The sequence below is a fragment of the Amphiura filiformis genome, chromosome 19, assembly GCF_039555335.1.
Source record: "Amphiura filiformis chromosome 19, Afil_fr2py, whole genome shotgun sequence".
Taxonomy (NCBI): Eukaryota; Metazoa; Echinodermata; class Ophiuroidea; order Amphilepidida; family Amphiuridae; genus Amphiura; species Amphiura filiformis.
In genome coordinates, this window is record NC_092646.1 from 54,962,670 (window position 1) to 54,990,367 (window position 27,698).

Genomic DNA, 27,698 nt, shown 5'->3' on the forward strand with positions numbered 1-27,698 from the left:
ATTTAATGTCATGAATGTCGAAATGTTCCGAATCGTGTGGTTTATGTGAATTTATTAAAAACTTGAAGCTTTTTAGAAATCAACATCAATTCCAGAAATGTCAGCCTTGTGACAATGTTGCCTAAATTTAGCCCGTCTCCCTCAAGACTAGTCATGGGCGGTATGACTGCAGCATATTTTGGTGTAAGGGTGCACACCATCAATAGAACGTCCAACTGAAACACACGTGTACATTTTTGCAGGATTCAATTGGACGTGTACGTGTGGCCAAGGAACTTCGACTTAGGGGCTGTGCAATAATTATGAGCCCTGGGGAGGGTAAAATCGGGGGGGGGGGGAGAAATTTTTGGCAACGGGGGGGCAAGCAATGTTTGGTACACATTCGAGTGGGGCGCTTTTTAATTAAAACGCTCTAAAAAGGCTCAGGAAAACAGTAGCCTACGGAAGTTACGCATCACGAAAATTTTTCGGGCCCCCCTTTGAGAACTAAAAAATATCAGGCCCCCCCCCCCTTTTTTTGACATGAAAATTATGGGTCAACCCCATAGAAAAGTTGTGGGATAGGCTTTTACGACGGGAATTCATAACAATTAGTAGGTTTTTAGCGGGTTCGAAAAGCATATAAACTATTTTCTAAGGAAAATTTGTGGTCATTGTTTTCGCCCCCCCCTTAGGAGGGTAAAAAAAATTCAGGGCCCCCCTTTTTGCATCAGGCCCCCCTAACAAGTGTTTGTGAACGGTCCCTTATATGGGCCTAAAGATACATGGTGATGAGTTACGCCACACCAGGTGTTTTCGTGCAGGATATTAAGAAGGATCGACCATTCTATTAGTACAGTGAAGGTCGGTTACCGTGCTACAGCTAGCCATCGTGCGAGTGAAACCGGACTCGGACACATCTTCCCGGAATCACTCGCCTCCACCGAAGGAGAGGCCCATAGGTCACAGGGGAAATTGCCCAAAATTGTCCGAAATTATCAAAACAGATTAAAGATGCACAAAGTTGCCTAAAGTTGCTTAAACATTTTGCAAAGTTGTCTAAAGTTGCTTAAACATTTTGCAAAGTTGCCCAAAACTTTTCATAAAGTTGCATAAAATTGCACAAAGTTACTCGAGATTAATGCAAAGTTGCAAAAAATTGCACAAAAAATAGCAAAGTCAAGTGACAACTTTACGCACTTTAGCACAATTTTGCGAAATTTTTGCCAATTTTGGACAACTTTGTTGTTTTCAAAAACTTTTAATTGTATTTACTCAAAATCATCATCATGCTGTTATTATAAAATTAATTGTATTTACTCAAAAATCATCATCATGCTGTTATGATAAATTAAAAAAATATTAAAATTTTTATAGGCATAATACAAATAAATGGAATAGGCCTATATAGGCCTTGGTAAACATTTGTATAGTGAACATTTTAGTCTTCTTTTCATCTTGTCTTTATGTTGCTTCATTGAGATTTTCTTGAAAATTTTTGGGTATACATTTAGAATTTAAAAAGGGTAATTTTATAGCTAATACTGGTGTATAGTGTTATTAAGGCCTACATAAAAAGAAATATTATGAGCAAGAGCAAGGTACCTTCTTGCAATTACAGTAGTATAATAATTGACGGTCCGCATTCAGAATCAATCGCGCACTTCAATCCATGTATTCCCTCGCAAATTACAACCTGCTCATGGGGCCTAAAATATAAAGATCATTCATAGAAAATATTATCATGCGAAGTCAAAAAGTCTTACTGTAATAGAATTCTATTAAATCATTTAGGCCTACTCTTCAATATCAAGTAGAACAGTTTTCACATTATGTAGGCCCCATGTCACTTTGTTTTTCAGCCCCCTCCCTTTGGAGGGTCAAACTTTTATGACCCCCTTTTTGCATCCGGGCCCCCTAACAAGTGTTTGTGAACCTATCTAGTACAAACATTCCTCGTATTCAGAATGCCATTTGGTGTGTCTGATGTATTTTCATGTCTCACAAAAATGATGTGCACAGGTGGGTGACTGAGCCCTTAAATTTAAACATGTTAAACAAAACTAAAAAGTTTACTAAATTCCAGGGGCGTAGCCAGCCGGCAGCCCTCTTTGCCAGGGTGGGCAAGGCTAAAAAAATTTCCCCGAAGTTAATAAATAAATAGAGCGAAGCGAGCATAGCGAGTGGAGCGACCACTAGCGTGGGGTCAAGGGGCCCGCTTTAGGGCCCCTTTTGCCCCCGGAAGCTCATGGGTTTGGGGCATTTTTATACCATGAGGGGAAGCCTCATTGCATACATTTGTAACGTTTTTATGTGAACATTTTGCCATATAAAAATGTTAAGTTTTGATTTGAGAATTATCTGAAAGGAAACAAATATGAATTTACAATGTAAGAACAATTAAAATAAAAAACTGATTAATCTTCACTATTTCATTCACTTGAATTATTTTCCCCTTCTCCCCTTCGTCCTCTTTCCTTCTTTACATTCTTCAATTTCTTCCCCTTTCTCTCATTCCTTCCCCCTTCCATTATACTCACTTAAATTACTTCCCCTCAAATCACTTTCCGTTCCCTTCCTTAAATTCCTGGTCCTTCTTCAATTTCTTCCCCTTCCTTACACTCCTTACCCTGTGCATGCATTGCTTCCATACAATAAACATGCAAGTTGTTGTTTTTCTTCTTTTTTTCCCCTCTTTCGTTCCCCTTTCCCTTTTCGTTCCCCCATCCCTCTTAGGCTTCCCTTTTGGTTTTTTTCCCCCATTTTTTCAAGATTCCTCTCTGTTGCTTTTCCTTCCCTCTGGTCCCTTTCTTTCCCCATTCCCTAGTCCTTTTCTCTTCTTTTCTTTCCCCTTCTTTCTTTTTTCCTTTCTGTTTCCTTCTTTTTCCCTTTTTTCTTCCCCCTTTCCTTTCTCTTTTTTCCCTTCTCGCTATAAATTTCCCCCCAGATTTTTCCAGGGTGGGCGAGTCGCCCACCCTGCCCACCCCTAGCTACGCCACTGCTAAATTCCATTCCCTAAAATTGAAACTCGTTTGCGGTGCTTGTCATAATTATAGAAAGGTCGCCCATCCCTAGAGGTGACAGACTTGATTTAAGCACGATATATCACAGGGCTGACATTTACTATCGCGCTTTGCAATTTGCAAATCAACGCGACAACAGCACAATTCAGCTGAATTTGGAGCCAAAAATTGAATTGATTTTAATTTAAACAGCTGAAGAAAGCCGAAAGGTAGTGAATATATCTTTTTGTGCAAAACATTTTTTAAATATACGTAATAGTGTGGGTATTTTTGTAGGCGAAGTCTAGAGATAGTGATTAGTTAGTTTTAAGTTTTTTAAACAAACGAAAGAAATTAGTCCGAATAATCAGACCCAGAACAAAATATTAATTTCTGACATGATCGTGTACTGGGTCTGAACTGTTTCCATATGAAATCTTGATGGCAAATTGGACAATAGAAGCACATGGTTCTACGTGACAGCTTTTTAATCCCTATTCAGGTTCATGGGTTACCGTACGTGAATCACGCTACCTATTGTCACTGATTGTGGACCATCCTTCTGATACTTGAGTGTTTGGACAAGCGGAACGGTCTTTTGTCTACCTCTCTGTTTGTAAACAAACCAGGAGGTCGAAATCGTCCTCCTCGCCGAATACGAAAGGATTATTAAACCAAGAACAAGAACTATACCGGTACTATTACTAGCTCAGTGGCTCTATGTAGCCTCACTTCGTCTTGGTACGATATGTCCGGTATCCATGAATCAAGTGAATTTGGAGAATATATCATCAGTCTAAGCAAACTCCTCGGACTTTAGGCCTACCTGCATTCACTACAGGATTCTTATGAGAATAGCAGCAATGCAAGTGCTACTTTAATATTTTGCTAGAAATAATTAAACCTTTGCATGTGTGACAAGAGCGTAAGTTTCTGTGATGTTGACAAGGCACAAATATATGTGATGTGAGAATTGCACATGGAATTTTAGAGGCATTTTAATAGCAGTTCCATATGGGAAAGAATGCCTGCTGGCATTCATCCTTTCATCTCAACAAGTGATCATCTGAAGTGATCATCTGAAATTGCTCCCATTCTGACCAAACTTTTTCAACCAAAGCATTTTATGGCAGGTTGCCCACAGCATGGACTATGACTATGAGAAAGGCAGTTGATCAATAATCCCTTGTTATGTCATGGTGTTACTGTACCAACATACAATAATGTGACATGATCAAGGGAAATGAGTCGGATGTCACTAATTAAAAGTGTTATAATTCTTTTGTTTTATATTGTTTTCTGCGATTGAAAAATCGCAAAGAAAAGTTGTATCAACATGGGGTTTTCAGTTTCTGAAAGCTATAAATGACCTCTTTAGAAACATTATGAAAAACTCATGTGACTCATTCCCCTTGATCATGTCACATATGGGTATGGGTAATGGTGAAATAGGCCTACAGTGATGAATAATGATCGAGTCCCCTCATCACTTGACAAAATGATGGGAAACTTAACATCAACTTTGATTAGCTCCTATGCTCTTGTCCTCTTTTCAGATGGATGGTCAGGAAGAGTTTGAACATCAGTTGGCGCTGGAGAATGAAGAAGCACGAAAACAAGAACAAGGCTATATCTACACAGATCCTAACGATGGAACAGTGTATGAATGGGACGACGAGAAACAAGCTTGGTTTCCCAGGGTAGGTTTGTTTCTCTGTTTGTGTGTAATCAGGAAGAGTTTGAACATTCAACATCAGCTTAATAGAAAAGAAGCACGTATACATGTACATGTAATTATAGGTAGGGATGAAATCACAACTTGACAGGCGGTTGACCGCTGGTTCCGGGCGGTTCTGTCTTGTTGGAGCCGGTTTCTATTGTTCTAAAGAATGGAACGCAGTTCAACCACAGGTCGACTTTTGATTTCATCCCTAATTGGCAAGAACAAAGCCATATCTGCACAGATCTTGTCTTCTATTGCCAAATGTGACCTAATTCATAACGATGTGTAGAATGCGAAAAGCGCAAAAATAAATGTCTGCTAAAAATTTGCACTTTTATAGTATTATTTTTTTTCTGTAATCAACAGGTCGATGAGGACTTCCTTGCAGCATACCATGCAAACTATGGCATTCATCCAACACAGACAGATTCCACCGCCTCAACCACCTCAACCACCTCAACCATCATATCAACAACCTCTGCACCAAAAGAAGACAATGCAGCACCGCAATTCAAACTGCCACAGGGAAGACCTGCACGCCAGAGCAGCAGCAGCAGTAGTATGTCTGTGGAAGAGAGCTTGATGAGGGCACAGAGAGAGGCGGAGCAAGGGATACCAGCGGTGTTGGATGAGAAGATTGCTGCTCAAGATGCAGAACATGCAAAGGGTGGCAAGAGGAAAAAGGAGGAACCAAGTATGTCTATCAGTATTCATTCCATTAACCCCCCCCCCCATGCCCCCATATTGCTCAGGGAAAGAAAGAAGGAATAATAAACAAACAAAGAAGTTGTATGCTCTTGGTGGGATTCAGGTCATGTCCTTAATAGGGGGTTATATGGATTTCAAGTTTAACACAAAAATACGTTTTTTGTATTGAGCATGTATAGCAGTTGCAAGGGTCTGATTTTAGGTAATACTATTGTCACAATTCATCTGCATATGGTTGCTGCTGCGTAAACACCTGGCAGGTTATCTCACACAGAATTTAGCGCGTCAAGGAGTCGGAGGGCTAATTTTTGCTACTCGGTCGTTTGTGCAGTTTGTCAACGACGATGGTCTGTAGCTGGGCCTTGAAGTTTTGAAGTGTTGGGGCGCATCTTAGGTGGTCGGGTAAAACATTCCAGGTGGGTATAGTTCTTGGGTATAGTGATCTAAGGTAGCAGTTCTTGTTTGCAGAAACATGGGTGTAGATGAAATTTCCAGCACTTTGACGAGTCTTCGGTCTGGATGTCTGGTCTTGGGTTTTGAGGAGGTGACTAATGTTGTTTGGTACAAGTCCATGAGTTTCTTTATACACAAGCTGAAGACGGGCTCTGGTGCGACGAGTTTCAAGGCTATCCCAGTCAAGTTTGCCAAGCATATTTGAGACACTTGAGTGGCGACTGTAGTCATTAAACACGAACCTGGCTGCTCGTCTTTGAACTTTGTCACTCAATGGTATCTTTATTTGTTTGTTGATAAGGGTCCCAGATGGTGTGGCAATTAATACTGTTATGCAGTGCACTTATGTGTTAGTGTCAGTTAAAGCATAAATTCTGCTTGTCCTCAAAACATTTTGGTTGTCCCCAAAATGTGTCATATTTAAGAGGTAAAATATAGCGGTTGTCCAGAGGATAAGTACATATCTCAATATGGTTGTCCCCAGTGATTTTTGGACAAGAGGACAAGAGGATAAGTGCTTATTTCGAACACTGGTGTCAGTGCCATACTAATTTTATTACTTTCCTATTCGGTGAGGATGACAATTTTTGATATCCTCGTTTGTTTACAAACAGAGGTAGACAAAAGACCTATCAAAACTGTTCCGGTTGTCCAAACACTCAAGTATCAAAAGGATGGTCCACACTAGAGTGATTCACACAGCATGAATAGGGGATTAAAAAACTGTGAAGTAGGACCATGTGCTTCTTTTGTCCAATTTGACATCAAGATTTCGAATGGAAACAATTCAAACCCAGAACATGATCATGTCAGTAAATGAATTGTTCTGGGACTGATTATTCGGACTACAGTTTGTCGTCTCTGAAGTACAAAGTGACAACGCGCACGTATACAGTGCGTCTCTGCTGCAGGCATGCGTGCCTTCAAAGTCGGCACAATGCGTATGTAAGCGTCGGTACTTTGTACTTCAGAGTAGACTGACTGCATGTTAGTGTGTGGATATGCACTTCATAATAATGTCAAAAGAAAAGTGTAAAACATTATTTTGATGAAATATTTGCAAGATTGTTAGTTCAGTTTTGATCATCACTCATCATACTCTTTGGGAATCTCTGCAAATTGATTTTTGATCAGAATGATGACTATAAATTATAAATTTAGCTTAGCCACTCATATATTGAAGCCACTCTCTTAATAAATGTTTTCTCTTAATAAATGTTTTATTTCTTTTTTTCAATATCAAATCATCAGCATGGTTTGACATGGAAGAATCCAAGAACACCAACGTCTATGTGTGTGGCCTTCCGACAGAGAACTTCACAGAGAAAGATTTTGTGGAGCTGATGTCAAAATGCGGGATTATTTCGATGGATGAGGAGAAAAACGAACCTAAGGTGAAGCTGTACAGAGATGTTGAAGGGAATCTGAAAGGGGACGGTAGATGCTGCTACCTCAAGGTGGGTACCAACAGTTTAAAGCTGGGCATGCAGTATCACTGCTAACACACAGTGTCTTAAATTGGAAAAATCGTCCTTCTTTTAATCTTCCAGTTTGAATGGGGAATTAGCATTGGCTGACAATAAAAAACACTCAAAAGTTGGACCAAAACACTCAAAAGTAAGACCAAAATAAGCTGAAGCACTCAAAAACTAGCTCAAAGTAAGACCAATTCAAGCCAAATTTACTGAATCCACTTCACTTGAGTGCCCTCTTGAGTGAAGTACTTCTTCCTATTGTGACTGTATTGACTGGTCCAACATTCAAGTGCATTCATCCAACTTTCAGCTTATTTTGGTCTTAATTTGAGCTTGTTTTGGTCCTTCTTTTGAGTGTGTTCTATTGTCAGCCACACCTAATTCCCCATTCAACCAGGGTATTAAAAGAAGGACGATTTTTCCAATTTAAGACATTTGGAGTTTCCAGTGTATGGTTGCATGATTTTGATTGGTTAAAAAGAGGACTATCTTATGTATTGAGCCAATCAGAGATATGGTAAAAATATTCAGTATGGCTGAAGGCTGGGTATTAGGCTTTAAAGTGTTAACATATCTAAGCTCAATTTTGATTGGTTACTTGCTTGATTACATCATGTAATTAACCAATCAGGCACTCTGTAAAATGGCAGTAGTGACCATGGGTTAATACCATGTGAGCACTGACATATTGGACAGTAACCAATCAAAATAGAGCTTTAAGACCTCTTAGCACTTAAGCTTAATCCTTTTTGGTTCCCTGACTATTCTTAGCATATCTCTGATTGGCTCATGATGATAATATACCCTACTTTGTAACCAATCAAAATTATCCTTTGAGATCAGTAATACTCACACTGTGTAGCGATAATTGCAGTTGATGGTTTACCATTCCAATGTTTAATTTTACACCATTTTTGCCCAAAATAAAGGTAAAATTTTGTGTTTATTGGGCCAATTTTCTATTTTATACTATTGAGGGGGGTTCGGAGAGTTGGAAATTTTGTATGGAGAGTTAGCAAACAAACTCATTTGGGGGCTCACCACCAATCCACAATTCTTAACATGTTGCTGATTGGCTCAATAAATCACATCAGTCTTCTTGTAACCAATCAGCAGGCAGTACTCATGGCGTTAAGCCTGCCACCATTCTACCATGTTGCTGATTGGCTGAATAAATCATATCAGTCTTCTTGTAACCAATCAGCAGGCAGTACTCATGGCGTTAAGCCTGCCACCATTCTAACCATGTTGCTGATTGGCTTAATAAATCACATCAGTCTTCTTGTAACCAATCATCAGGCAGTACTCATGGCGTTAAGCCTGCCACCATTCTAACCATGTTGCTGATTGGCTTAATAAATCACATCAGTCTTCTTGTAACCAATCAGCAGGCAGTACTCATGGCGTTAAGCCTGCCACCATTCTAACCATGTTGCTGATTGGCTTAATAAATCATATCAGTCTTCTTGTAACCAATCAGCAGGCAGTACTCATGGCGTTAAGCCTGCCACCATTCTAACCATGTTGCTGATTGGCTCAATAAATCACATCAGTCTTCTTGTAACCAATCAGCAGGCAGTACTCATGGCGTTAAGCCTGCCACCATTCTACCATGTTGCTGATTGGCTGAATAAATCATATCAGTCTTCTTGTAACCAATCAGCAGGCAGTACTCATGGGGTTAAGCCTGCCACCATTCTAACCATGTTGCTGATTGGCTTAATAAATCACATCAGTCTTCTTGTAACCAATCATCAGCAGGCAGTACTCATGGCGTTAAGCCTGCCACCATTCTACCATGTTGCTGATTGGCTGAATAAATCATATCAGTCTTCTTGTAACCAATCAGCAGGCAGTACTCATGGCGTTAAGCCTGCCACCATTCTAACCATGTTGCTGATTGGCTTAATAAATCACATCAGTCTTCTTGTAACCAATCAGCAGGCAGTACTCATGGCGTTAAGCCTGCCACCATTCTACCATGTTACTGATTGGCTGAATAAATCATATCAGTCTTCTTGTAACCAATCAGCAGGCAGTACTCATGGCGTTAAGCCTGCCACCATTCTAACCATGTTGCTGATTGGCTTAATAAATCATATCAGTCTTCTTGTGACCAATCAGCAGGCAGTACTCATACTATAGGGTTAATTTGTTTTTCTTCCTTTCTTACTGATACAGGGAGAATCAGTTTTGTTAGCTATTCAATTGTTGGATGACTCAAAACTTGAGGGCAAAAAGATCCATGTGCAGAGGGCGCAATTCACCATGAAAGGAAATTTCAACCCGGACCTGAAGAAGAAGAAAAAGAAACCAAATAAGAAGAAAAAAGTACAGAAGAACCCACAGGACAAGTAAGTGCAGTGAACCAAGACAATGTTTGTTTTAAAACTATAGCTAATTGTGTATACAGATATATGGGACCCTTAGCCATATGCCCTTTGTATGACCTTTGACTTTTAGTTGTTCACTTGGCATTTGTGCCACTAGCCATTGGTTCTAGTGACCAAGTTACCTCGTTCTATGTAGCAACTAGGGCAACTGATAATTATGAGATTGCCAAAAGAAAGAAAGAACAGAAAAAAATGGCTGGACTATTAAAGAAGAGGAAACTCAATAGTATTAAAGAAAAAAACATGACTGAATGGGTGAATGTAAGTGATAATTGTTTGGGAGCATCTAAATAAATTAAACATGAAGTAACTTTATTGGGATCTTGTTGACATATACATGTAAATCTACTCCCTGTTACAGCCTTTTTATACCAAATGCTGGCCTTAACTGACTTTTCAAAAACCAATTAAAAATACTAATCCCAGAGATCCCAAGTTTTTGTTTTAATTTCTTATCAGATAGTAAACTCTCTCTACCATCTGGTATCAATTTCCATGGCAAAACGACAGTCCAAAAAAGTAACAAAATGGTAAATTTGACCTTTGACCTGTATTATCTCTCTGCGCCAATTAGACAGGGTTTGGTGATCTTTCATGTGACTTGGTTATTTTCATGGGATCTAAATGGCGCATTGAGGGGAGACTGTGAATGGCAGAGGGCGCTTTTCATCACAATGATCTAGGCCATAACATGATGCGCCAACGAGTTCCCATTTTTTAACAATTATTTTGTTATAAGACAATCTGAGTATGATAATCATTTCATGAGGTTTTTTGGTCCCAAATTTCAAGAATTTTTATCATACAAACTGAAATTAACAGGACGCTAAAAGTTTGGCTAATCTTGAGGTAACATGCTATCAACATTTTTTTTAATAAAAGAAATCCATCACCCACTTGTATCACCACATGGTACACTGTTAGCGAAAATGACTGTTACGCTGTTAATTTCTGAAACTGAGATAGATTTGACTGTAGCATTTTAGTTCAGACAATGTGTAGTAAGATCTATAAGCTTGAATTGGCTAGTCCAGTTGAAATCCATACACCCCATATGATGGAAGACATGACCTTAACCTCCCACATGGGGAGTATGAATGTCAAGTGGAATAGCTCAAATTGTTCATACCAATCTGTTGTTTCTTTTCCTTCAAGATTGTTAGACTGGCGGCCAGAGAAGTCCTTTCAGAAGAAGCGATTTGAGCAAGTTGTCATCATAAAACATGTGTTTCATCCAAGTGAATTTGAGGTGAGTTGATTATCTTGTTTTTGATAGATGTATGTGACCAGATCTGATCCAATCAGGCTAAAGTCGGCAATAATAAAACTGGGATATAGGCAAAAAGAGAGGAGAAAAAACAATAAAAAACATAAGAAAAAATAAATGGACATATAAAAGGTTCATAACTTTGCAACCAAGTATTCAAGAAAACTTGGCATTCAACTTCAGTAAATATAGGTACTGAGCAAGTTAGTAATGGTAGTAACTCATTTTTCAATATTTCCGACTTTGGCCTGAGTGGATCAAATCAGGTCACATATAGAGTAGGGGCTGTCCAGTGTCCAGGGGAGAAAGTTAGTCCATATAGCAACAAATTTCACAAAGTGGCAAGTCCTACATATACTTTTCCTAAATGTTCGCATCTATTACATGTAGGGGTTTCTTTAAGGGGGTACTACACCCCTGGCCAATTTTATGCCTATTTTTGTATTTTTCTCACAAATTATAGTGCATTGGTGAGAAGTAAGATATGTATATTATAGGGGCAAGGACTACAACTACTGCACTGAAAATTCAGCATCTCAAGGCAAGTAGTTATTGATTTATTGATCAAATATTGGTTTTCCCTCATTTTTGGCTGTAACTCCACAACTGTTGTCTGTGCTGAAATAAAATTTACCGTGCAGTAGTTGTAGTCCTTGCCCCTATAAATATACATATCTTACTTGTCACCAATGCAGTTTAATTTGTGTGAAAACTGCAAAAATAGGCCCAAAACAGGGCAGGGGTGTAGTACCCCCTTAATGCACAAATAGTGTGTATAAACACATTCACACACTTTGCACACCCCTTCCAATCCAAAGGCCAACACGTACAAAATCTCGAAAAACTACATGTTCAGATATTCCATGATTTGATACAGAATTCAGAGGAAAAATGTACAATTGAAAGGGTACTAAAAATACAGTTCAGGGGCTGTCTTTTGGAATTTGCAGGATTAAATATATCTCTTCTGGAGCCTTCAAGGAGAGCTGTTTAGAGTATTTATACCTATCTGGTTTTGTGGCAAAGAGAAAGGGAAGAAGAATGGGAGAAAGGATGAAGAGAAAGTTGTTTTTCTTTCTGTCTGGTTTGAACTACGGACAATTCGTATGCAAGTCTATGTAGAAAACTTGCAGTTTTCAAAATTTTTAAAAGACTTTTGGAATTGTTGCAATGTGAATGTGGTCACACATTTTTTTCTATAATATAAAAAGTATAGGAAAAACAGAAAGCCTATATGCAATAAGAATTATAGGATTGTGGGTGATTTTTAAGAAGAAAGTATTTTTAAGTTGTCTGGGTTTCTGCTATATCATCTGACACCCCATGAGTGTTCATACACAGTAACTACTGCCCTCTTATGCCAATTTGTGTCTCAAATGGTTGAATAGAGGGCAGTGTTCTGTTATGGGGTAAAATAGGCTAAAGCCTGATTTATACTTGATTCATAGCTGGAATATTTGATTGTGAACTGCTTGTCATTGCCTTATGCAGCTGTTTGCTTTTTGCCTTATGGGCCCTCCATGATACATCATGGTTTATCATATATTGGCATAGTATTTTCATTGTAGGGTACCATCAAGGATATTTGTTCAGTTACACCAGTGGGGAGGGGCCCCTGCTCGTCATGGCCGTCCGATTCATGTAAGGCCGTCGGTAGAGCGGAAGGCGTTGTTGAAAAAAAAATTGGGTTAACAATAGACTCTCTTTCACCCAGGGTGACAGGAAAAAGAGGAGAATTGTAAAGAAAATGATGAAAAATTGTGAATTACACATAAAAATTATTAGTTAGTACCGCCTATTATCCTTTTTTTAAATTTTATTATTTTTTTTTGCCCTTCACTGTTTCAAACCATGCAAAAAAAATTTTGGTCAACAAATCACAACTTCCGTCGGTACATTTACAAGTTGTGCCCCCTCGGTTCCAAAATCATGGCTACGCCACTGAGTTACACCCAAAGAGTGCATGATTATATCCATTATTAATATGAGTAGTTGTGGTTTATCCTTTTCAAGAAAATGTCTATTGCTGAATTTGTTTGAGTTGCATCAGTTGTACATAAATGTTCATCATAATTTTGACATCTACTGGGGCTTCATGGCATATAAAAGTCTGGGATTCCAGTAAACAGGTCAATTCGGGGGTCATTTTCCTATGGTCTGGAGAATTCAGTCCAGGTCCATGGCAAACATTTCAGTACTTAGTTAAAGATCCGTACCTCGATGAAAAGTCTCATCCCCCATTTGTGGGTGCACACCAGTAAATAGCTCCCATTGACTTTCTGTACAAACAGGGTCCAGGAAAACGTCATTTTCTTGACTCCAGAGCGACTCAGTTCTTCAAAACGTACTTTTTCTGCAAGTCGAAGGTCAGATGAAGTCATCTATTGTAGAAATTATATACTGAGTCCAGCATTTTTTTTTCCAGTAAAATGCCGACTAGATCACCCTATAGCCCATACAGCGTCACGCCACCTCACAAATAGCTTGGTGTTTCTGAAATGTAACACATTTTGAAAGTTTAGCCAAATTGTAATAAAAAGTCAGATCCTGCTCATTTTTCACAGACAATCTATTTCACAGGCCTAAATGAGGATTAAATATGAATAAGGGCATAATAGTTGGGTTTTAAGCCTTTTCTAATGGATTTAATTCAGTCGTCTTGCACGTTTCCTCCTTTAAAACACTGATTTTTTCCTCACAGGGTGTAGGAGGCTTGTATTTACTGGTGTGCACTCTTGTATTCATCAAAACTGATATTTTGGTATCAGAAGAGAGCTCATATTTTTCTCACTACCCCAGTGAAATGTAATGCCAGTGGTATGTTTCGTTTAAATGGTGTGAACAAAAACGCAATGGGGTCATTCCATATGAAATCAAGGGGGCGCCCCACCTGACCCCCTCAGATTTGCTTTATATTTTAGTCATTTGTTGTACCTGTAAAAATATTAAAAACCTGCAAATTTGAGGTCTGTAGCTCTTACGGATTTTCTGTGGCAGCCATTTAAAGTTGGAGTAGGGGGGTCTAAATCCGGACCCAAAAGTTGCCCTTTAAATAAATTTCATATTTGGGAGTCTGTGCCTTCTTTATAAAATGAGAGAGAGGTCTGAAATTTTGTATACACACTAACTGCATGCCCAATTTGTCAAAAAATAAAAAATAAAAAATTTCTGTAATTGCGCGTTGTGTCACAGGGTCATTAAATATGCATGAAAAAATGTAATGTTTTGTAAACTGGCAAGTTTAGCCCCCCTAAATTCACATTTTTGTCAGATTAATTATTTTTTGTTATCACTGATGCTATATATAGGATAAATACAATGCATATCCAAAAATTGAGGTCACAACTCATTTACATTTGAACAAGCGCCCTCACGAAGATGAAATTTATTGCAAATTCAACATTTTCAGGGGCCCAAAGTCGATGTGGTCCACCTTCAAAATTTATAAAACATCACTTTTATATAACTACTAGTCTTAAATTACAACTTTGCTAAGTCCCAGTAATTGTATAGGTTGACTTCATATAAAACGTCAAGCCCAAAGTCGAACATTTTCTTATGATTGCATGTAGTGCAAATGTGCCGAATTTGGAAGGCTTAAAAGTCAAATTGGCCCGAATATTGAAAATAAAATGGAAATAAAAGTAAATAGGGCCAATAACTACGCATCTAGTCATTTATTTTCAATATTTTGGCCATTTTTACTTTTAAACCTTCCGAATTCGGCACATTTGCAGTACATGCAATCATAAGAAAATGGTCAATTTTAGGCTTGTCGTTTTATATGAAGTCAACCTATAAAATTACTGGGATTGAGCAAAGTTGTAATTTAAGACTAGTAGTCTTATAAAAGTGATGTTTTATAAATTTTGAAGGTTGACCACATCGACTTTGGGCTCCCCTGAAAATGGTGAATTTGCATTAATTTTCATCTTCATGAGGGCGCTGTTGGAAATGTAAATAAATGGTCACCTCAATGTTTTGGATATGCATTGTATATGTCCTATATATCGCATCAGTGACGACAAAAAACAATTAATCCGACAAAAAATGTGAATTTTGGGGGGCTAAACTTGCCAGTATACAAAAAATTACATTTTTTTGCATATTAATGACCCCGTGACACAACGCGCAATTACAGACATTTTGGTTTTTTTTACTTGTTGACGAATTGGGCATGCAATTAGTGTGTATACAAGGTTTCAGACCTCTCTCTCTTTTTATTAGGAAGGTACGGGCTCTCAAAGATGAAATTTATTCAAAGGGCAACTTTTGGGTCCAAATTTAGATTTACCTACTCCAACTTTAAATGGCTGCCACAGAAAATCTGTATTATATTGAAAATGAAATGGAAATAAAAGTAAATAGGTCCAATAACTACTCATCTAATCATTTATTTTTAATATTGTGGCCAATTTGACTTTCAAGCCTTCCGAATTCGGCACATTTGCACTACATGCAATCATATGAAAATGTTCAACTTTGGGCTTGTCATTTTATATGAAGTCAACCTATAGGCCTACAATTACTGGGACTTAGCAAAGTTGTAATTTAAGGGCCATTTAAGTATGAGGGCCAGATGCAAAATACACTGTACACTATTTTGCATGAAAACAGTGACAAGGATGGGATTTTGAACTTTTTTTTCGTGCTACATTCATTTTTGCGCTTTTAGCGTTCCAAGCTGCTACCGCGAAAATAACAACGTGCGAATATATTTCTTTTGTGTATAAGTCAGTGTAAGGAACAAAATCAAAACTTGACCGCCAGTCCTGGGCAGTTTCGTCCAGTTGCTATTGTTGTAAACAATGGAAACCAGAACCGCTGGTCGAAACCAGGCGGAACCGGTGGTTGACCGCTGGTCGAAACCAGGCGGAACCGGTGGTTGACCGCTGGTCGAGTTTTGATTTCATCCCTAAGGAAACTAAGCAAATTAAAAATCAAGGGAAACGGTTAAAAATTGGAAAAGTGTGAAAAATTAATCGCATGAAACTTGCACGTTTACAGTAACATGTGTGATGTGTTTGGAGGCTAAAAAATACTGATTTTTCAAGGAAAAGTGAGGTTTTATTGAACATGGTCAACTTATTGCAGACATTTTTTCATCATTTTGTGTAAATTTAAGAAAGTACTTTTTGGCCAAAATCAGAAGTATAGCATCAGTCATTTGAGTGAGGGGCACCAAGCCTGATTGAAGTAGCATCAGACATTTTCTTACAGTTTTAACAGGATTTTTCAAGATGTTCACTTTGAATAGAGGGGACATGTGGACCTTGTGCCATGATGCTATACCAATGGCTAAAACGTTGCTTAGAGCATAGATATATGCTTAAAGGTAGAACTTTGTGTATGTCTTTTATTTTTCTAGTTTAGGGGGTGTTTTGTTGTTGTAAAGTTGTTTGGGGGGGGGGGGTGGTATTGCTCATGCATGTGACAACTCCTACAATGTAGTATATAGATGGAAGTTTTGAGAAGGGGTAATAAGGATGACAAAATGCTATGTACCATGCATCCACCCTTAACCATGGTGAAATCAGCCATGGGGTAGTATCTCTTGATTGATATAGATGTTATATATGCCTGTGGCAATTGGAATTCCTAGCTATCATCATTGGTATAGTTTGCACAATGTAATAGGCAAGAGATAGAGAGGTGATTTGGAACCTACCCATGATGCATTGCATAATTCTGCTAAAAAAAAACCATTTGGAATGGCGAGGCTCCCCAAACTGTGATGTAAATTGCTTTTGGGAAAGACTATGTTGGGAGGAAGTAAAATGAAAAGGAAGAAAGAAACAACAAACACACTAACAAACAAATATTTTTGAATGCAAAAATCTGCAACAGGCAATGCAGTAATTTTGAATTAACAAGAGGGTTGGGTGGGTGGAAATGATTCAAATGATCTGATGGGTCTTTGGGAACTGATTAGAAATAACATTCTATGGAAACAATAAGTATTACCTTGTCAACTAAAACGTCATGCAAATTACTGAATAGAGTGGGCCCTTGTTTTAATTGGGGGGGAGTAAAAAATTGTATAAAATTGCATAGTACAAGAATTTTTGTTTTGGTGGGAGAGGGTGGAATATGCCTAAAATGGGATGATGTTTGCCTTGGAAGAATGGTGCTTTTTCACTTAATTTGACTGAGGGGGCATAATTGCTTAAAATGTGATAATTTTTGCAAAGAATGGTAATTTTTCTCTTAATTTTTTTTTGACAAGGGAACAACCCAAGTTAAGGGGGGGGGGGAATCCCCCATGATCCTCTCCATTGGGACATACACTGATAACCACATAATCCTGCAATGCATGATGGGATGCTATTGATGTGTTCCTCTGAAGCAAGATTTGCACACAGATTTTGAATGAGATGATACCGATGACAAGTTGTAGTGAGTCTTGTGGGAGAACATCAAAAAAAGATGCATAGGCTTAGATTACACCTGAGAAGAACAAAGAAACAGTCGCTAATGTTTCCAAATTTGGAGATTATCATCAGAAAAGTGGTATAATGTCACCAAATGGGAAGATTTTGTTGGAATATTAGTGGTATTTTGTGTCTGCATGTTAGTACATGTTTATTGAATCATATTTTGTCATATTATAGAACTTCATTTTCCTTAGTTGGAAATGATGATTGTATTTTGGAGGCAAACACACATTGCTTGGTTCAGTTGGTTTGTTGAGACAGGAAAATGTATGATTATTCCATATATGATTTTCTCTAAACCAGAATGCCATAAAATTGCCATTTTTTGAGCAGAAGCATATGTGTGACCCGTTCAAGTGCAGTATACCTTTAAGTCGGCCTGGCAAAGTCTGTGAAATAGACAAACAGAGCTTGAAAAATATAAATGTAAGAATGTAGAAAACTATTGGCTACATTCATCATATATCGGAAGCAGTCAGTTTGGCTCAATCAGTGAGACTGGTTTGATGATGCGAGTTGAGTCCGGTGCCAGACCTGTAACCAGGATTTATTTGGGGTCTGGGCATTTTTTCAAAATTTGGACCTTATTTGACCAAAAAAGGCATAAAATCTTTTTGCTCGATACACTGCATAAATGGGACTTTTTAGGCAAAAAATGGAGACTTGGGGTATCCACCCTCTAGTTACAGGCCTAGCTGTCCTGTGCAGTCCCTGTGTGTTCTTGTGAATAATTATTAAATCTACCTTGACCAGTTACCATGGTTACAAGCTGCTTATTTGCCTCAGTTACCTATATGTGAACTTGGGGAGGTGATCCCGGGAGCTGATCCTGGCTGCGATGGTTTATTGTTAAAGGGAACTCATAAAGCTCCTTCCCAGGAAGGCCTTTTTTACATTTTTCCTGGATTTGGAGAGTCATTAGACCTGGAGACATTGCACTGGCTAGGATCATTTGTGGTTGATTTTAAAAAATGGAAAGAAGATGAAAGACGTTGTTTGTTTGTTTGTCAGTGTGTAATTTGTATTGCTCACTTTCTACTGGAAATTTAATTTTATCTTTCAAAATTTATTCCTTCAAATTAGTCCAAATAATTATGTTAATTAGTTTTTGGCCATATCTGTATTTGAAGGATTTTACAAATAAATAGGACCACAATTCCAGGCCACGATACAAGAAAGTTGAAACAGGCCTGTAGCCAGGAATTTTTTTTTTGGGGGGGTGGGCTGCAGGACCAGGGCTTGAAAAAAATGTACATTTTCAGTGTAGCAAGCTATGTTTCCCACAATTTATACTTATAGTATGTTATATATACAAAAAAGACACAATTTCCTTCCAAATACCAGAATGTCCATCCAAACACCAACATTTCCTGGGAAATAGCTTCCCAAATTCCCCACTTTTTCAAGCGATGTGCAGGGCTAAAAAGCGGACCTTTTGTGAAGGCAACATTTTGTAATTTGTGTTCAGACTTCATAATCTAATAGCATACAAAATCAATCTTTAAGTAGGTAATGAAGTGAACACAAATTACAATGTTGCCCTTCTGGATACAAAAATTATATATAATTTTTGGTAATTTTTGTATCAGATTCTATATGCAGTTAAGGACGGATAGAAAGGTAAAAGGATGAGCTAGTCTTTAATTTCACAATTATTTCGGATATAGCAGACAGACATATTTTATGTTGATATCAGCACATAGGGGGTTAGCCCCAGTTCACTGTAGCAACTTTAATTCCAGTATTACTACTACTTGAAGCATGCCAGAGGCATTTGAAATTCCAGCATTTCAAACCATGTCCTTCCCTCCATTTCCTATCACCCATAACCATTACAACTCAACGCCTCACAACACACAGCCACAGATGGTCTGCTGAAGCTCCCTCATTAGATAAAGAGACTAGCTACAGGTCAAAGGTCACCATGGCTCTGATTGACCCCCTTGTAGTAAACTGCTTGACCCCGGTTGACCTTGTCGGCAAGTTTGGTGTTGTTGTTTCATTGATGGCACTTCAACACTGTGTTGTATGCGATGTTGTCAGCTGATCGGTTTGTGAAGATGCTGAAATATTGCAATTAGAGCAAGAGCGGCTGGCTGGAGTGGAGGTGCAAATGAAAATTGCCCCATGCAGAACTGATTCTGTGATTGCCTTGGTCAGCAGGAGTGGCTTTCACTAGGATCCACAACATGCTCATCTATCAGGGCACATTTCTTTAACCCCAATACATTTGTATATCCATTGAATGACCTCTGAAAATTTGGGTACAAAAACTCATACCCTGCAACTTGAGGTCAAATTTTGCACTATGATTGTTTAATTGAGGTTATTGAACTATGCCATTGGGATGAGACTTCATAGTGTTTGAACATGGCATTTCTCCAAATGAAGATGCGTTGAAAGTTTTTCACTTCTGTTTATTTATCCTCACCTTGCTAAGCTTGCTTTGTCTCATTGAGTGCTTTTTCTATGATTGCATGGTGTTTTGATGCTGGATGTCTGAGGTGGATAAACATCACATTTTAAGCATGAAGATGTGTTAGTATGTAAACATATGGCTCTTTACTTGATTGGAGAGGGGTCCATGTCTTATTTTGTTAAAATTAAGCTCTTTTAAATAAAAATAAAAATAGTCTCGGGCTAGGTGATCAAAGTACTAGGGCCATAGCAAGCAGGGCGGCCGGGGATGCCATGACAATGATGGCCGCCCCACTTTTTGAGAAATTTGTTATGTTTATCTTTATATCTTTATTTCAATTTGGGCATTTATTTGGCCACCCCACTTTTGTGAAGGCCACCCCACATTTTTCAACCTTGTTAATATGGCCCTGCAAAGCACATACATACAAATGAACAGGAGTTGATGAAAGGTAAATTGGACCTGGCAAAATAAAGCAATAATTTTTCAAAAGAATTTTCAAAGCTTGACTTTGTGCCATGTTAAGTTTTTACAGTTTCAATAAAAAATGTTCTCCAAATCAAGACAAAAGTTCCCATTTTATATATGCTGACTTTCTATAGGCCTATACCTACTTTTTGCTGATTTTGCATCAGTATACCAATTTTCCACAAAAAGCCCCAAAATTTGCCATAATTGGGCAGTTTTAGGGGCACTTTTGCCCCAATTGGGCACATTGGTCTCCACGGAAACCCACTCATCGATATACCAAAATTGCTGAAAAGGTACCCCAAAACTGTGGCACATTCCTGTATACCTTCAACCAGCGAGAACCCCCTCTGGGATGGCTTCAATTCCCTATGCATCAGGACCCTTTAGGAATGGGGAAGGACTTAACTTAAGGATACTGTGAAGCTCTAGTCTAGATATAATAGAAAGTGCCACCAGATACAAATGTAGTCTCCCTGGATATAAATCTCTTAATCTCCAATTCCCTAGACGTCAGAACCCTTTAGGGATGAAAAAAAGGACTAAAACTTAAGGATACTGTGGAAAGCTCTTAATTTGTCACATGTATGAGCTCATTTGCACTTGTGAATTGCACCTTAAGGGCAGAACAACTCACCAACTAGTGTCAGTGATGGGATATAGGTACACTTGTTGGGTTGGCTGGGTCTTTTGTCTACTATAAGGTGGGAAAGATGGGAGGAAAGATAATAAGTTGAGTTGGAGGACAGTGAAGAAGTACAATCATGGAAACAGGGTGTACATGTATGTAAAAAGAAGTGTTTTTACTTCTCTTTTTATAGTGTAATTTTTGAATATTCAGAGCAGGTTAAGGTTTCAGACAAACATCAGATCTACAGGCCCATGTCACAGGAGAAATTGCCCAAAGTTGTCAAAAAATAGTATAAAGTTACTCAAAGTTTCACAAAATTGTTAACATTTTCTCAAAATTTCATAAAGTTACTCAAATTTCACAAAATTGTTAACATTTTCTCAAAATTTCATAAAGTTACTAAAAGTTTCACTAAATTGCATAACATTTTTTCAAAATTTTCAGAAGTTGCTGATAACATGCTCAAAAGTTTTCTCAAAAATTACTCAAAATTGCTCCACCCTGCGACTGCGTACAACTGCATCCGCACAAATAAGTTGCCCAAATAATCGTTCAGACAATGTTACGCAGCTTTGGCCATTTTTCGCAACATTATAAAATGTTGTGCAATGTCAGATGTTTTTGGACAAATTGATCTAATTTTTTATGGTCCATGACAGTAAGCGCACTGTAAGCGGTGGTCAATAACTGATCTGTGTTGCTTCTTTACTATCTATGTAACAGCAGGACGATCATGTTTGATATGTAATTTCCCATGAAGACAGTAATATAGAAATGACACAAGAACCAGAATGACAAAGAAGAGATCAAGTAGCTGTGGCAATTTGTGTTATTACAGTAACATGATCAGTTTGGTATATAGGCTACATCAATTTGATAACCATAGAGGAAGAGATATTGTAGATTGAAAAGTGTTTGGAGCTAAAATGACAATTTTTTCATATCCACACCACGAGGGCCGATCGCCGTTGACACTGTGCAGTCTTGTTCCTGTTCACTGAACCAGAAATTACCCATCATGCAACGCTAGTTCGCCGAATTGTCGCGTCCATTTAGTTCCTCGTGGTGACATCATCCCGCTTGGGATTTATACAAAATACAGGTTGTTCTGTCTAGGTATGAGACTACCAGACCAGTTTGTGTTTCTAAATTTTATTTTACAGTCAAATTAATTAATTGCAAAAAAAACGAGTTAAATCGACTTAAAAATAATCGAGATACGATGTTTTATATATGGCATATTTTTAACACAAAAAATGGATATTTTGACTGTTTTCAAACAAGAAATTTAGATTTATACCAATAATATCCAAACTTTTTATTTTAATACCATAAACATTGACTATCGTGCTCATTAAAACTAGAAACACATTCAGTCGGAAATGAAATGAAAGAAGTGAATTTGAACGATATTTGTGGGCTGTATTATGTACAGAATTTTGGCATTAAAACATTAAAAACATGTCTGCTTGTTCGTTGCTTGCGTGATTCTTAAGGAAGGAACGTGTATGTTTTATATAGTAAAAGAAACAAAATTATATTCCGTGATTTGATACTTTTTTAAGTGAACAAAATTAATATAATATAGAAATCATGCAAAAAATGATCACGCTAATGTCTCGATATTAAAATGCCACGATGCGTGTACGCCTATGCACTGTAGATATAGCGAGGAGATGCTGTATTGATTTTTAATAAAGTTTATTGTTAAACAAATAACGGATGACCGAGTTAACAATAGATGGATGAATAAATGGATGACTCCATTTGAATCTACGCTTCTTGTAGCTGGGTGCTATGTGCATGATGTACAAAAACCACAGTCTGGGGTTTACTGACAAATCAATCATGTTGTATATGATTGTAATGTTTTTGTTTATTTATCTGTGTTTTAGGAGGATGCTATGTTAATTAACGAGATAAAAGATGACTTGCAAGCAGAATGCTCCAAGTATGGTGACGTCAAGAAAGTCATGATATTTGATGTAAGTATTATGTTTCTCTTGCTGTTATTCCCAGGCTCATTTTCTTCTCCCTTCCTCACTGTCTCTCCCTCACTCCCTCACTCTCTCACTATCTCTGTCTCAACACTCACTGATCTTTCCTTCCTCTATTTGTCTCGTTTTTTCTCTTGCTTTTCTCTCTTCCACTCCTCTCGCCCTCCCACTCTGTCACCCTTTCAGTCTCTCTCCCTCTATTTCCATCTGTCTCCCTCTCCCATCCCTTCCCTCCACCTCTGCCCCCTCCCCTTACTTTCTATCCCCTCTCTCACACATTCTCTCTGTGTTTCTCTCTATATATTACTCTCTTTATACCAGGGTTTGTTTTCTCTCCTTGCCTTTCTCTCACACTTTGCCTTAATATTTTCTGATTTTTTCTCTTTCTTTGTTAACTTAATGAGCTTTGTTTCTCCACCAAAGTCTCAACATTTGACAGTGGTAAAATGTTGGAGAAGACTTTCATCCACAGCCCTCAGTCAGAGATTTTCCCTCAGTTGCCCCCCCCTTCCATCAATGGAAACCAACAAATCTGAAATTTACAATATTTGCTGTAATTTTGCAAACATCTCATGACCCCCCCAAAAAAAAATTCACTTTGCGCCCCCATGCTGACCCCCTTCCTCCCAAAAAATCACTCTGCCCATCCCCCCAGATTTTTTCTTCTCAGGGGTGCCGCCACTAGGCATTCACCTTTAATTGATGGGAATAATTATGTTATACCCTACACTGCGTACCCCATATTTGCAATTTATATCTTAGTTACGAGGCATTACACCATATGGTTCTCAGTGCAGAGGGTATTCCGTAATTGTACCAATTAATGTATATGTATTTGTTATTACAGAATCATCCTGATGGAGTGGCGTCAGTCAAGTATAAGGATGGTGATTCAGCAGATGTATGCGTGCTGGCACTAAATGGAAGGTGAGGATACACACCCCCAGTCCCCACACACTAACCTGTCCCTTACCCTCTTGCATTATACAAGGACCTGAAAAGCGATGATAATTAAGTTCAAAAGTCCCTCTGTTTGTTGGTGTGTTGTCATGCCAAGGCCTCACAAAATCTGCAATACTCATGAGATCCAATGCAGAGGATGTTGCCTATACAGGGAGTAGTAGGGTATAGGACTCTGTTTACAATGCTTTCAGAGGACTTGCATTTTCGGGACCTGTGTCTTGATCCTTGTCGTGAAGGATGTCCTCGTTCTGTAGGTGTGTTGTCATGTATAAGTCCGCTGAAGTAATAGCAGTACATTGACACCCACACCTCGCACATACGCACCCTTCAAATAATTCTTTTCAGTGCTATTTCAGTGGTATTATCTATTTTATTATAACTATCAGTGTTCAGGGGTGGAGTGAAGGAGGACAAATTCCCCCGGCACATAAATTTTAAAGGGTTAAAAAATGGGGATGACAAAGAGTAAAGTGGTCTTAACATGACTAAATGGGACAAAAAAAATTACAAATGGGGACGAAAATTTAGCTTTGCCCCCTACACTAAAATCATGGCTATCCTACTGTCAGTCTTATTCCACAGTTTCAGTGTGATTTTCAGTCTCAATATCTCATAGTGTAGGGTCCTGATTGGCTAATTCAATCGTCTGGCAATCATAACTACAGACCGGTAATCTGATTGGCTGAATACGCATCAAGGAAACGATCAGCGAAAAGCAGCGCTCGTCAAAGCCTGGCATATGTCGCTCATTAACAGGGTGCACATGTCAATCAGAGTATGAGAGTGCCGTACTTCTTGGGAAAGTAGTGTAATGCAACAACTAAGGAACCAGACGCCAGATTTTACATTAGAAAAGATTCAAACTTGACAAACGAATCCATTTCATGGATGTTTGGTTTCACAGCAAGTCAATTTTCATGTCCCAAATCACTTGCGATAATCATCATCCATGTCTTCCGTCTCTTTGCCATTATTTCTCCATCTGTGCATATTACACACGATGACCTAATATACCCCTTCATTTTGTTTTTGTTTCATTTATTACATCTCCAATGGGGTCAGAGGTCACATATGGGGAATTCATTTCTAATCAATTATTGATGCACTTGGAGGATAGTCTAACGATCTTACAAATATGAGAATAGATTATTAGGTACACTTAGTATAAATGATGGTCAGCGAGCTGAAACAGTGCATCAGTGTGAATCAATGCTCAATCTGGCTTCTTTTTGATTGTGGTGGTCTAAAAGAAACTTAGATTTTAGCTGAATTGATTTTAGCTAAATGGTCTTGAAACATAGGACAAATTATTGCTCATTTTCAGATTTGGGCAGCATGTATTTAGTTTCTTCATCCTTCACAAGGAGTGCACACAAAATTGTCAGTTGTGGACCCCAAATTTTTATCATCAAGGTCTGCCATGTACCGCCTGCCTAAGATGTACCGATGGTCCATGATGAGAGGGGAGTGGGGGGTTTCAACTTCTTCATTTCAAAATTTATACCAAATGATTCACTGATCCTTCCTTTTTATGAATTTAAAACCAATTTAAATGTTTAAATTTAAAAATACCTAATGACAATTTCAATGACTTATCCTTCACTCTTAGATAATTTATAAACAATTCTAATTTTTTGTACACCTTAACTGGGATCACTGGAACAACTGGCATAATACAATGTGATAAGTCATAAATATACCTTTTATCATATTCTGAAATGTCACTATCCTTTCACTTTGATAATGGCTTGTTGCAGATGGTTCGCCCAACGCCAACTGGTAGCGGAGATCTGGGACGGGAAAACAGACTACAAAGTGGAAGAAACTGACAAGGAGCGAGACGTACGACTCAAAAAGTGGGAAGAATTCTTGAAGGAGGACGACGCTGATAAGAAAAAAACTGAGAGCACACCCACAGGGGAGTCAGCATCTGGAAGTGATGCTCCAAAAGAGGACTCAGGGGAGGGTGTTGCTATGGAAACTGCTGTTGAAGAGGGGGAGAGCTCAAAAAGAGAGACTGATAAAACAGGGAGTACCGAAGAGGATGGACAAGTTGAAAAAGTGTCCACAGGTGAACAGAATGATAATGAAAGAACTGATAGTAGTAAGACTGAGAACACTGATGGAGGTGGGGATGCTGAGGCTGTAACAGGGCAGGATAGCAACAGCTAGCAGGGTGTGTTGATTCAATTAGCAGGCACTGTTTGTAGAAAGGTTTATTGTGATTGTGCACAAAACGTATCATTACACTTTTAAGTGAAATTTATCCAGTAGAACGCTTGTTATTTAAAAAATAACAAGCGTTCTACTGGATAAATTTCTTACGAGTATTTGGATACCTTGATTATCATAATGCAACTTATTGCCTTCAAGTGATATGAACTTAATCATGTTAATTGGCAATAAGTAAGAAGTTTTAAAATCACGAATAAACAAGCGAAGTACTTCAAAATCAGCGTGCATGAAAAATTACAAGGCATGAAAATGACCACTTTTACAGTAATAAAATTCTGAAACAATATGTGATGCTATGACGCAATCATCCTAAGTCATATACGTACAGTTTCGTTGGCCAGGCCAGCGAAGCACCAATGGAGTGCTTTGCACATGAGAGGTCCTGGGGTTGAAACCTGGGGGAAAACTCCAACGTCTTTGTTCATCTTCTATCCTCTCCTTTTTTGTGCCTTCTTTCCTTTCCGATAGCCAAAAACCACTTTGAGTGTTAGGGTTAACGGACCATATCTTTAATACAAGATCTGCCAACATTGCAGCCCATTCGTAGTAGATGGTCATATTTTACATTTTAATTTTCTTCCTACATGTATCATACCATTAACAATTCAATTAACCAACACAACCTCTCAAACCAGCCGGCTGCAGTATAGCCTGTTTCAAAATGGCAAGAAACCACTTTCTATTTCTTCTTGAGTACTGCTCAACCGGGAATCCTCCTTAGGGAAGCTGACGAGCAGGGATGATGAGTGTGCATGCAAAGGATTTAAATGATTCCCAAATCCTTATGTGGAAATGGGTGTGGAGTGCTTCTTTAAATTGCTCTGGTTCTACGATTGATGATATTTCCGGTGGAAGGTCATTCCAATCTTTGATTGTTCTTGGAACATACGAATAAGTTTTCTGTCCGGGCTTGTGGCTGGATGTTAGGTATTTTGGCTTGACTTTTTAGGAAGGAACTAGCCATATTTTTGAAATCTTGCCTTTATTCATATCTATTGCAATAGCTTGCTTAAATCACGTCTTATTGCTTATATTAAATGAAATATCAAAATATAACAAACACATTTCTCCATTTCGTTGCTTGCAACGCCTAGTGGCAAAACGTGTTTGAAGGATATGCTACTAATAACGGAGTTGGTACTCCTTCACTGTTATCTCTCAGTGGCCCTATTCCATTTCAAATTGAAGTTTAAGGTTCAGACTATTAAAATGTACCTTTAATAGTTAAAAAGGCATTTTGGTCATGTTTTTTAAACTGGGACCCTAAAAAAGGTGGTGCTGTCACATTTTGCTAAATCATTTTGTCTTCTTATTCCTATATTTTTGCTAAAATTCATCATGAACAAATGGTTTTGGTCTTATTTTGAAGATAACAAACATAATTAAACAAATGTATTAATTAATTACAACAGCTTAATTAAGTTAATTAGTCAGGGGTGGTGCGGAAGTGGAGGAGCGAGGCGGAGGAGCTCTGTGTAATTCCAATGGGAAGTTGGTGTTCATTAATAAAATTTATGCACTTTGTTGCCTAGTAAAAGTGAAAATGCATTT

At 38.2% G+C, this 27,698-nt stretch overlaps 1 protein-coding gene across 1 annotated transcript; it reads left to right on the forward strand.

Annotated features, from left to right (window-relative positions):
* The first annotated feature begins 3,091 nt into the window (after window positions 1-3,091).
* LOC140141510 (17S U2 SnRNP complex component HTATSF1-like) lies at window positions 3,092-27,380 on the forward strand. The gene is made up of 9 exons (XM_072163395.1): window positions 3,092-3,211; window positions 4,538-4,681; window positions 5,071-5,398; window positions 7,117-7,322; window positions 9,522-9,694; window positions 10,889-10,982; window positions 22,848-22,937; window positions 23,797-23,876; window positions 25,670-27,380. The coding sequence occupies exons 2-9, from the start codon at window positions 4,538-4,540 to the stop codon at window positions 26,082-26,084; spliced, it is 1,530 nt and encodes a 509-aa protein (XP_072019496.1). The 5' UTR covers window positions 3,092-3,211; the 3' UTR covers window positions 26,085-27,380.
* The last annotated feature ends 318 nt before the right edge of the window (window positions 27,381-27,698 follow it).